The sequence below is a fragment of the Prunus avium genome, chromosome 3, assembly GCF_965620075.1.
Source record: "Prunus avium chromosome 3, drPruAviu1.hap1.1, whole genome shotgun sequence".
NCBI lineage: Eukaryota > Viridiplantae > Streptophyta > Magnoliopsida > Rosales > Rosaceae > Prunus > Prunus avium.
This window is the reverse complement of record NC_142286.1, coordinates 31396080-31408934: the sequence shown is the minus strand read 5'-3', so window position 1 is coordinate 31408934 and position 12855 is coordinate 31396080. Positions and strand designations below refer to the sequence as shown.

General features: G+C 35.8%; 1 protein-coding gene across 1 annotated transcript; it reads right to left on the bottom strand.

Annotated features, from left to right (window-relative positions):
* Positions 1-3351: 3351 nt before the first annotated feature.
* LOC110746695 (putative UDP-glucose flavonoid 3-O-glucosyltransferase 3) lies at positions 3352-4997 on the bottom strand. The gene has a single exon (XM_021946933.2). It carries the CDS (start codon positions 4893-4895, stop codon positions 3456-3458), a length of 1440 nt encoding a protein of 479 aa, XP_021802625.2. The 5' UTR covers positions 4896-4997; the 3' UTR covers positions 3352-3455.
* Between the last annotated feature and the right edge of the window lie 7858 nt (positions 4998-12855).

Here is a 12855-nt window from a genome sequence, read left to right as displayed (position 1 = left end):
GTGGGATTGTCTATGAAGTCAAGATTTTGAGTTATATAAATCTTGTGATCCGAAAAATATTGGATATTGTCCGTTATTAAGTCCACTAGGTAATAGAGTCGGAAATCCAAAACAAAAAGGACAAAACAAAAGGTTATGAAAAATTGATTTTGGTCCAACTAGTCGTAGTAGAGTGCATTGAATATGTCAATGATATATACACATAATTTGTCAGTTTTTTCAGTCATAACAATTAAGAAGGCAAATCATTTTATTTTATTTGTTAATTAAGGATACTGTTTGCATCTTTTGATGTAATGAGATATTTCTCCTTCATGGGAATTACAAATAGATATGTAAAAATAATTTATCAAAAATACAAAAAGAAAACATTTATTCACACATGTCACATTTCTATTGACATGAATGTAGAAGCTCCTACTTACATAGTAAGAAGTTTATGTTCATGATAAGATGAGTGGCTTCACCTATTTTAACATCGTTCTACAAGAGGCATATATAATCGCCCTCACAAAAATGACGAAATCAAAATTGTATCTTGAATGGCTCATATTTCATGTTAATTTATTTATATATAATTGAGAAGACAATATGTTGCCAACTCGGCCGAAGCTGTGCTCTTCATACCTCATGTTTATTGTAAAAAGAAGTAAACTCCCGCTCAACAGCTAGTTGGTTATAACCAAGGTCTAAAATATTGATGGTTTCAGAAATATAGGTAGTTCAAAAACACGGAAATTTCAATGGAAATATCGGGAAACTATCAATATCGGTAAAAAAATGAATAAAAACCATGGAAATTGAATAAAACCCACCCATATGGATCTGAAATTGGTTTATGTTGAAGCAACATGGTGGTTAAGGCGCTGGAGGAGTGGAATGGAAGGGGTTCAATTCCCCCCTTTTTGTGTGTGCTGTGGGTTTTTTTTTTTTTTTTTTTCGTTCTTGTCCATTGCATGCTATCGCGATATTTTGACAAAATGTTGTTGAAGCGCGTAAGAAATTATTGACGTCAATATTTCCTGATATTGTTCATAATTATACGATATGTGTATGAATATGTTCCAAAATATTCTAGACTCGAAAAGATGATATTTCATCAATATTATCAATATTTTGGTCCTTGATTATAACTTTACACATATTAAAGCAACAGTGTTGAGAATATATATATATATATATATATATATATTTCATATTTCCCCTGTTATTATACTAAGTTTTATAAAACTTGTTTAAAAAAGCCAAACATTTAAATGATGATCTTGAGCTTTGCTAAATCAGAATTAGTTAAATTTGATCAATAAACCGTCCCAAGGAGGAACCATCCCCAAAGGCTTTCTGGCTATCGTCACTCATTTTTTTAACCCTATCTCTTATGTCATTGTTGTTGACTTGTGTTGAATCCGGTGGTTCACTAGGACCTTGATTGGGCCAAGATCGAATGTGAGTATGGATGGGTTTTCTTCTTTGGCTTAGGTGTTTTGCACAACTTAGAAAGAGGCACTGGTGTAGTACCAGCCAAGTCCTCTCTAATGCCTAAGTTAGAGGGAGAACAAATGGTGTTTAAGAGAGTAAATGAATAGAGTTTCTGGATATGAAGGAGTTATTATCTTTGTCTAAATGTAGGTGAATGGTATTTATAGAGATGAAAGGGAACACATCTCCTGAAATCAAGCTTAGAAAGATCTTCAGCCACCCTCCCTACTAGGCTGAAAGGGTGGTTGTAGGCACTTACTATGTTGATTATTAGGGGACTAGCCATTGGACGACACTGCACATATTCTGGGTGTGCATTGAATGACTTTTACGTATAGCAACGACGGTTTTAAATTTTAATTGGAATCTACTTTACTTTTGCTCATGACTTTGTTAAGAAGAGAAACGATGAGAAAATCAATTTTAATCAAAGTTTCTGTTCATGAAGATTACTTGAACTTCACCTATTTTAACATCGTATTAAAAGAAGTATATAGCTTCAAAAAGACTCAACCTCACAAAAATGGTGAAGACAAAATTATATTATATGGCTTGTGTATTTATCTATGGAACTGAGATTATAGTTTATTGGGCTTTCTTGGCCAAGCGTTCGGGCGGCTTTGTTCATCTTTCATATTTATTGGACGTCACCCCTTTTTAATTTCATAACCTTAGAGATATTAAAGCCTTTGTTGGAATTTCATTTTCCCCTTGTTATTATAAAAAGGGTATACTTGTGATTTGCTCTTTGAACTTGTACCTAATTTTCGATTGACCCGCTATTCTTTTTTTTTTTAAATATTAAGAAATCGAACTATTTTTTTCCGCCAATGTGCCCCTGACGTCAAAATTTGGCACTTCCCATCCATTGCTTTGATTACTTCTTTGTCATGCCTTTGCTGGCATTTGTTTAGTCAATATTTTCTTTTATATTAATCTTGTGACTTTGAAAATTTGATAACCTTACTTGTAAACCAAGCCAGAACAAAAGTTATCATAATTGGTTTTGGTCCGACAAGTCGTCGTGGACTTGGCAGTAGAGAGTGGCGTGGCCCCTCAAATCATTGGTTTGGCTGAAAAGAAGAACCTTTAAATAATTGATATGAGATGAGCTTTTGGTGTCTGATAATTTACCACACAACTGCACTAGACTTATCAACAAGGATGAGAGTAAAAACATGGTAGGAATTGTGGACCAAACACAAAACGTCACAAGACTTTTCATAAAGTTTTGCCACATTTTAAGATTGATTCTCCTGTAGTTTGTATGGATTACCACTTGGATCGAGGTGTTTTCTTTTTCAAATTCAAAACTTTATTTTTCGTAGTGGAAAAAGGTCATTGATGCTGCTCTATCTCCGGGAATATAGACACCACTTGTCTAATTTCGTTAAATATTATATCTTATTTACTTTACATGCAACTCAATATTTTCGTATCATACACCATTCATTTAACAACATTTTTCTTTCTTTTGGTATGCACCACAAAATTTTAGTAGAAAGTTGAAGAATAGAAATTGAATACGTACAACGTGCAAATTTGTCGGCTCTCAACATGAAGAAGACAACTAGAATTGGCAAATCACTTTCATTGTTAGTTAGTTTAAAAGGCTTACGGATCATGGTTTCCTTTCCTCATCCAAATTTTGCCGTTCTTATCTTATAATCAATTTTCAACCTCCAGTTCTCACCATTATTAGTGGGGCCAAGCCAAGGCCACTTCAAGTTTCCGGCTCTGCCCCCGATGCTATTAATACAATATAATTTATCAAGATATTGAAGATCTAGAATGTGCACCGAAATAAACACATCAACCTCAGTTCATGTGGCGAAGAAGGAGCATATATATATATATATATATAGAGAAAAATATTAGAATCAAGAACTTTATTAAATTCATCAAATCATGACAGAAACAAAAACAGTAGCAATTGGTACGGGGATTTCTTATTTTTCTAGGACTTTCCTAATATATCAAAGAAAAATCTGATCAAGAAAATGTCCTAATGAAGAGTGTGAGGACCCACCATCCATCAAAGCTTTCTTGCTCTTCTCACTCATCTCTTTCACCCTCCTCCTTACATCACTATCATGCTCCATCACCTCCCTTATCCCTCTCTCTATCTCCTCCGCACTCACCACCACTTGGGTGTCCCTCCTATAATCCATCTTAATTGCCACTGCCAAACCCAACTCCCTTACCAATTCAAAGGCATTTAATTGTTGCTCCGCGTACACCGACCACGTGGCCATCGGCACCCCGAACCATATGCTCTCAAGCGTGGAATTCCACCCGCAGTGGGATACGAACCCTCCTACTGCTGGGTGGGCCAAGATCGCCACCTGCGGAGCCCACCCTATGACCTTTCCCATCGCAGCCGTCCGATCGAGGAACCCTTCGGGCAAGACCCCCTTGAGATCCGAGTAGTCACCAGGGGACACAATGGTCCCCTTTGGTGGGGGCTGGCGTAGAGACCACAAGAACCGGTGCCCACTCCGCTCCAGCGCCAACGCTATCTCCCTCACCTGGTCCTCGCCAAAGCTTCCCATGCTCCCAAAGCACAGGAAAACCACTGACGAAGGAGGCTGATCATCTAGCCACCCCAGTATATCCGACTTCTGTTGGGCCTGCTCCGAACCCGATTGGGTCTCATCACTCATCAGATTCAAGATGGGACCCACCGGATACAAAGGCGGGGTTTCACCACCAGAAAGAGAATCAAGAGCATGTGATTCTAGCTCCTTGAATGTATTTACCAAAATGCCCTTGGTTTCTGTAAACCGTTTGGCATAGCTTAGAAACGACTCCGCGCCCTCCTTGTCCAGAACCACACTGGGCAAGACTCTGCCGGGAAACGAGTTGACAAAAGTGGGCAGGGACAACTCAGCGTCCGAGTCTTTGAACTCACTGACGTCCTTGCCATACACATCGCGAATTCTTTGTAGGTTAAACAGCAGCCCGAGAAACCCAGCAGGTGAAGTGAAGAACATGTACGTAGGAACCCCAAAATCATCCGCCACATCGATCATTGTTGTGCAAAACATGTCGATGACGAACCCAGCAAGCCGAGGCCTTGACTCGGACTTTGACTCGGTGAGTTCGGCGACCGCGTTTTTGACGTGGGTTTTGTGGCTTTCGACGAACTGGTTGCGGAAGGAGTGGGAGCTGAGGTGCTTGTCTAGGTCTGGGACTTTTGGGAGGGTGATGAAGTTGACACGTGGCAATACGGGAGAGGCTTCGAGGGAGGCTATGTAGGCCTCTGTGCCCTTGGAGTTGAAGGGTAGCTTCATGATGAGGACGGTGATGAAAAGTTGGTCGTGGCGGGCAACAAGGAGCTTCGACATCTCGACGGCGGAGACGAGATGGCCGATGCCGGCGGATGGGATGACGACTAGCTCTGAAGCTTTCTCCATACGGAATAAGAGAGGTTTCTTTTTTCTTTTTTTGGTCAGAATGGAATAAGAGAGGTAGGTTTTCGATATTTCGATGGAAATTAAAAGTTCATTTCATTTCAATATATGTGACCACAATTGAATGTTGGAATTGATGCTTTGGGCCAAGGATGCACGTGGTGACGTCATGCCTTTGCTGGCATTGGTCAAAAACTTTCTCAAGCTCCCATTTAGTGGGGACATATTTTTGTAGAAATGTTACCTAAATTTATACTTTAGTTTCAATTTATCACCTTAAAGAAAAAAGTAAGAGAAATGTCATCTTAATTTTTCAAAATCCATGACTTGTCATCTGACTTTAACACTATCCAATTTACATCCATTTTTAAGAGTATTTTAGTCTTTCCATTGTCAAGGAAAACAAAGAGAGAAAAACGAGACCTCTCTCCCTTTCTCCCCAACCCTAATCCCACCCGCCCCCAAAACACATCACACAGGCAATGGTGGATCCAGGATTGTTACTCTATGGGGTCATAGTGTTAAAGTTCCGATTTTGTTTTTAAGATGAAACAATGCAAAAATAAAAATAAATAAAAAACACACCAAACTTATTCCAATTAATAAAAATATCATTCAATAAATCAAGCTCATATACGTATTATGTAAATCATAAATTTTATCAAAATAATAACACTAACTCAAATAATAAATACACTCACCCAAAAATAACCCAAATAACAAAATACCTTGAATATTACAAAAAATAGGGAACACAATGGGTGTTGAACCATTGACCTCAAAGTCCTTTTCAATTCACAAACCACTATGGTAAATGATATTTTTATATTATTAATGTATACTTTTAATATTTATAGGTGTACCCAACATAATTAAAAAATATTTAAAAAACTCTAACAAATATCTTCCTTTTTATTAAAATTTGTGTCGGCTTGGTCATCTCCCATGGCTGCCAAAAGAAACCAAGGACCTCCAAGCCATTTCCTGGGCTGCCATGGGGTTGTTTGACCTCATTGACCCCATAATGGATCCACCACTGCACACAGGACCCCCTTACCCCTTTCTTATCTTTCTCTGAGCATGTATAGTTTTTTTTTTATGGTGTTCATTGAGCATATCTGAAATTTTCAGATACCTGATTTAAAACTACTTAAGCTTCCCACCTAAAATCCAACTCATTTCTTGTCTTCATAGTTTTATTAACTTACGCCACTGTGTTTATGTTGAAGGATCTAAAGTTTGCTTGGTCACCATATGTTACGTAGGCTATTGAATTGTTGGTTTGGTAGCTGTCATTTCACAAATTTTCAATATGCAAATGGAAAAATACCAATAAGAAAAAAGAATAAGAAAAAGGTGGACCCGGTTTAGGTAGGCTAAGGAAATTTGTGTGTGGAGGGTAGGTGTGTCATGGTAGAGAGAGAAGGAGGAAGCTGAAAGGGGAGGGGGAATGGACGAAGGGGTTGTGAAGAGGGAATGGGGAATGGATTTCAAGGTGGGTGGGGTTGGTTGGAGCCGCCAGTGGGGCACAGAGAATGGGAGAATGTGAGATTTTTGTTTTTCAATTTTAATTGTTTAAAAGATATACAGTTTTTTATATAATGATTTTTCCATTTTTAAAATACCTTTGAAAATGGAAAGATTACAATACCTTTAAAATGGATGGAAAATTGGATGTTGTTGAAGTAAGATGACAAATCATGGATTTTGAAAAATTAAGGTGACATTTCTCTTAAATTTTTCTTTAAGGTGACAAATTGAAATTGAGGTATAAGTTCAAGTGACATTTTTACAAAAATCCTGTTGGGGAATTTTGTTTATGGTTTTAGTTGAAAGGCTTGGAAACCAAGTAAAAGAACAAAATTGCCTTTTGGAGCCTCAGAAAGATTTGCCTCGTGGCAATAAATTACCAATCATATAATTACGTAGAGGAATTGAAGAAACTGATCGAAGACCTCAGACTGTGAAATATATGCACTTTTTATTCTTGAGAACTTCCATATATTGCCCAACGATGCCAGTCATGTGATGCTTTTGTTCGCATTGCCCAAAGCTGGCTTGTCTCAAAGTTCATGATTAGTAAAAAAAAGGAAATACTTCCCTTTCTAGGAACTCCTACATTTCTCTCAATCAGGAGCGGAGTCACACTGGGACCAGTGTGGTCACGGGCCCCCACTCAATTTGTTTATATTTTAAAAGTAATATACTGTTATGTATTTCTATATGTATATTATTTCAAATATTTTACGTTTTGATATGTACCCACATGCGTTGTGGCAGACCTATTAAGGCACAAGGAAGTGCTTCAAATTGCCCTTTTGCTCAGCTGGTAGTGTTGCACTCCAGGTGTCCTTTTACTTTCATTTATTTTTATATTACTCCATTTACTTAAGTTTACAATGTAAATAAGGAAGTATCCCCTATTTGGATTCAAATAAAAATACTAGAAAATTAAATTCCCACCAAATCAAAATATGAAAAATTGGTTTTAGTGCAAAATACGATTTAGGCTAAAAATGATGGCTCATTAAGTCAATATATACTTCATACTAAAATCCCATAAAATCAAGTTTTCTTATTTGATGTGTAAGGAATAAAAGCCGCCAAAAATTATATTGAGAAAATAATTATTCCGAAAAATTATTTTTCATACTTAGTCAATATTTTTACATAAAACATTTTTTCATATATGATATGAATGCATGAAGGGATGTAAGGTTTTTTTAAGTTTGTGAAATTTTGATTTTTTTTCTTTCTATTGGGTTTAATGGGAGAGGGGGGGGGGGGGGGGGGGGAAGCTTTAAAGATATTTGCTAAATCGCTACTATTTGTCTTTCTCTTGCAATTTTTCTTGCTCAGAATGTATTTTTCTATCTCTTTGTTGACGACAATTATGATTGCAACCAATAAGCAATATAATTCTTGACATATGTGATATATATACTATTTTTCGTATGTATTGTGAGTTCGAATTTTTGATTCTTTATAATTTGTAAGAGGCCCCCACACACATGAAATCCTGGCTTCACCATTGCTCTCAATACCAGTATGATATGTGTGTAGAAGTTTTTCTTTTTTTAATGAATTATTTTTGCATGTGTCAAACTGTGATTCACAGAAAGGAGGAGTATTTCCTCAATCTTAAGGAGCCAAAATAATCCTTAAAAAAACAATTCACAAGTACCCTACTTGGGAAAATGAATATTTAATTAAGCAACATATTTTTTTCATTATTGTTCTATTACTAGTGTAGGCTATCACATTTTTCTTTGTTTCATTTGAAGTGTTTTTCAATTTCGATCTTATAATTTAAATATTGATAATTTTAGTTATCTTACAACTAAGACGTGTTTCTCAAATTTTTAATCTTTATCCAAATTGTTTATATTGTTAATTTTCATGACGAAAATTTGGCATGGCAACATATGATCTTCGCACATGAGACACCGCCTCGACTTTTCGTCTTAATATTCAATGGATTAGCTAATTAGATTGACAAAGCTGCAAACTACTAGCACACTAAAATTGTGAAAGATAAGGCCCGTTTGATATCCTACTAAAAAAAATGAACTCAAAAATCATAATTTTTTTTTGAAAAAAAAACATGAGTTTTTAAATACTAGATAGAAGCATAGACAAATTCAAGGTTAGATTAGTAGCCAATGGATTCACTCAAAAGAAAGGAATTGATTACTTTGACACTTACTCCTTGTGTAATAGAAGGGTATATTGATGCTAATTGGATTACATATAGTTTTGATGTAAAGTCTACTTCAAGATATGTATTTTTGTTAGGAGGAGCAACTATATCCTGGGCTTCCTAGAAACAAACAATAATTTCAAGAAGTACAATGGAGTCAGAACTTATAGCTTTTGGAGCCTCAAAAAGATTTGCCTCCTAGCAATAGATTAAGCAATCATATAAATTATGTAGAAGAATTGAAGAAAGTGATCGAAGACATAGACTGTGATACGCAATTCGTAGATGTTTGTGACTCCAAATTACATTAAATGCCACTCCCTTTATATTAAAAAATTTATTTGAACTCAATCAACTTATGCCACATGTCCAACAATCCACCTCCAGCCATCCAACACCGTCGCCGCCCATCGTCGATCTTAGCTGCCGCCACAGTGACCGTGACCTTAGGATTCTTTGGCTTCTTAGAGCATCCACAATGGAAGGGTGTATATGGGGGTGTATGTTAAATATAAACCCCTTGTCACCGGAATCGTCTTCAATGGGAAGATGTAAAGGGTTGTAAATATACATCACCACCATAGAGATGTAAAATAAAATGTACATTTATATCTATTTTTACATCTTTTGCAGGCGGGACTCACCCGAGAAAAGAGAAGAAAAATGAAGAAAAAGTGGCTTTACATCTATTTTTACATCTTTTACATTTTTTCCCATTGGAGCAAAAAATATATTTACACCCCCCGGAGGTGTAAAGGGGATGTAAAAGTGGCTTTACACCCCCGAATTTACACCCCCCCACTGTGGATGCTCTTAGGCTTCGATTTTTTCGCCTCCTTGGCCTTCACGTTCTGCACCATAGATTCATCATAGCTGTCCTCCCAGTCCTCGTCGTTGGACTGAAGCTTCGATCTCACCAGAGTAAGATCGTTGGCATCAGCATTAGCCGCCCTCTGAGCTTCAAGAATTCGCCGGCGTAGATCCTCTGATTGAGACCTCGTGGTGGTGGTTGCGACCTCGTGGTATCTATTTGAGATTGAATCTAAAGCTGAGGTTGTTGGTCGTGATATTGTGTGATCGAGACTCAGATTTGGCTCAATATAAAATACGAAAGGGTAGAAACGTAATTTTAAATACAAATTAAACAGCCCCTAAAGCCCTTGACAAGGCCCATTGACTTTAAGCTAATAAATTTTTTAAATCAATTGATTAAGTCTAAAACAGAACTAGCCTATTGATTATATCCTTATTATTTTTCATTATATTGAGTTTTACCAAATTTTTCTATATATTAATATGTCCTACATTTTATTCTTGGAAACTTCCATTTATAGCCCAACAATGCGAGTCATGTGATGCTTTCGTCGACAAGTAGAAAAATAAATCCTCAAATAAAAATTCCCAAGAACACTATTATTTTCTTCGTGTAATTTGAAGTATTTTTCACTTTCATTCTTATAATTTAGATGTTGAAAATTTTAGTTGTCTTACGGTTATGAATTGGTTTGCCAAGTTTTTAATCTTTGTCTAAATTGTTAATATTATTAATTTTCGTGGCAGAAATTTGGTGTCGCAACATAGGATCATCCATTGCACATGAGTCATCCACCTCAAATTTTCATCTTGAAAATCAATGGATTTAGGTATAATTAGACATTTCATCTTGAAAATAAATGGATTTAGCTATAATTAGACTGCGATTGAGAAAGGTAGCAAACTACAATATACTAAAATTGCCAAAGATAAACCTCTACATAAACGAAAAAAAAAAAAATTGACCTCTAATTTACAAAGAAACCGACCCAAAGAGCAAATTGCTTTGTTTCCCCTGACAAGTCCTAGTAAAGTAGTAAAAAAAAAAAATTATAATGGGGATAGTATTATTTTGCTATTCCCGATCAATAATGCAATGACATATGAAAAAATTATTTCGTGTATCATTGCATTATTAATTGGGGATAAATAAAGTAGAGTACTGCAGTATAAGCTGGACCCCGCCTCTGTTAGAATAATTGATGCCTGATTAGTGCTTTACCTATATTGCCGTTCGACCAGGGACCACATGTGTACCTGTACCAATATATTGGAATTAGAACAATCTTCTTCGGGCTGCACGCTCATATTTAAAGAAGTAGGCATGCAATTGGATTCCCTGACCAAATGATAAAGAAATAAAGTCCTAAAAGTCCACAACAACCATGAAGTTTAGCATCTAATTTCTTGACTTTAAGCAGCTAGAAAGTTAACAAAGAATATATATCTCCATCATGTACATTTGTCTAATTCAATAGAAAAGGATCTTGATTTGTAGTTAAGTAGCCTCATGTTTGAATTCGTATGACACTTTATTAGCGTGTGTGTGTGAATCCTCCACTCTCCCTTATAGTTTAGATTGTCGTTTGTGTTTTAAAAAAATGGCAGTTGGAAGTGAATTGTAGTTCAACTGGTTAAGTTAAGAGCATTTATCCCTACATTTTCATAGATTCGATTTCTCAAGTTTTTAATCTTTATTAAAAAAAATTATATTGTTAATTTTCAAGATGAAAATTTGTGGCAACATATGATCTTCGCACATGAGTCATCCGCCTCGAATTTTGGTGTTGAAAATCAACGGATTAGCTAGTTAGACTGCGATTAAGAAAGCTGCAGACTACTAGTATACTAAAATTGCCTGAGATAAACCTACATAAACGATAATGAAAAATAACTTAAAATATAGGGACTAATTGACCTCTAATTGACTAAGAAACAGAGCCAAAGAACAAATTGCTTTGTGGCTCCTGACTACTGCATGCTCCACATACCACGGCTTTTAGCATGTGCAAGCTGAGTATCTGCACAGAGCCCCATTGTTTAGCATTAAATATTTTATTATATTGATGTTGACATTGGTATTCGATTTTCGACTTTATTCCACCAAAATAAGGATGACCACATATTTAGAGGGCCCCGTATTAAATATCACTTGATTGATATGAATGTATTATATTAATATAATAATAGAAGATTCACTATTCTATCTAGAAGTGTCAAACAGACAAAACCGATCAGGCACAGTATAAGCACGGCCTGCTTAAGTAAGACTCGACACGGCATGTCTCGTATTTTTGAATCGTGCCGGGACCAAGTAGTTAGGCCCAATGGGCAGAGGCGTGGCCTGTAACGGGCCATGCTAGCCCTTTTAAAGTCTATTTATTAAATTATATTTGTTTTAGAGAAAAATAATACATAATATTATTACATTTATATCTTCAATTCAAGTCTATTTATTTTCTCTAATAATAAATATTAAAAATTAATGTTTTCTTTATATATAAAATAATGATTTTATTTTTCAAGTTTTAATTTTTAAAATCCAAACAATAATCTAGTTATTTTCTATTTAAATGTACTTTAAAGAAAGTTATTGGCCATTTTTTTAACAAATAATAAATCTTGTTAATATATACTTAACTGTAACAAAAATTACAAAAATAAAATAAAAATGCAATACATAAGTCAAATTTGGCATGGGCCCTTTTAATGGCTTGGCAAGAGCACGGTCCGAGCCCATATGGGCTTGGGGCATGGGCTCAGGTTGGAATTGATGATTTTCCTAAATGGGCGGGCTCAGCACGACCTGTTTATTAAATGGCCCGACTCTAAACCGGCAGGGCCGACTCAGTACGATCGGTCCGGCACAGCTCGTTTGACACCTCTAATGCCCAAATTATTAAAACACCCTACATGAAATGGACTTTAAAAACACACTAAAGCCCATTTACAACATAATAAAGAGGCTTTGAACTTCGTATAAATTACAAAACAACCATCGATTTCTTAAAATAAGCCCAACCCCAAAACCTCATGAAAAAACCTAAAACCCAAAACACTGAACATGACATCAAAGTAGGGTTAGCTGTCATTTTTTGTGTTTGTTTATAGAAATTAAATGGTGTAGGGTTTATCTATATTACTAGTGCTAAGAATGACTATATAACTAACTAGCTCTATAATAATATATATCCACTTGATGTAGCCTAAAAAATTGATATTGTTAGAAAACTAGGGGAAATTGTAGAGGGCAATAAGAGAAAGAGAAAGACAGAATTTGTTCTATGAACTTGTATCAACTTATCTTATTCATCTTTGATAAGCGCCTATTTATAGGCTTACAATAGAGGTATTTAACCCACAATTTATAGCTACTAATTACAATAATAAGGGCATAGGTTACAAAGCAATCAAGGGTGGGGGTAATGGATGTTATGGTGGTCATCCACA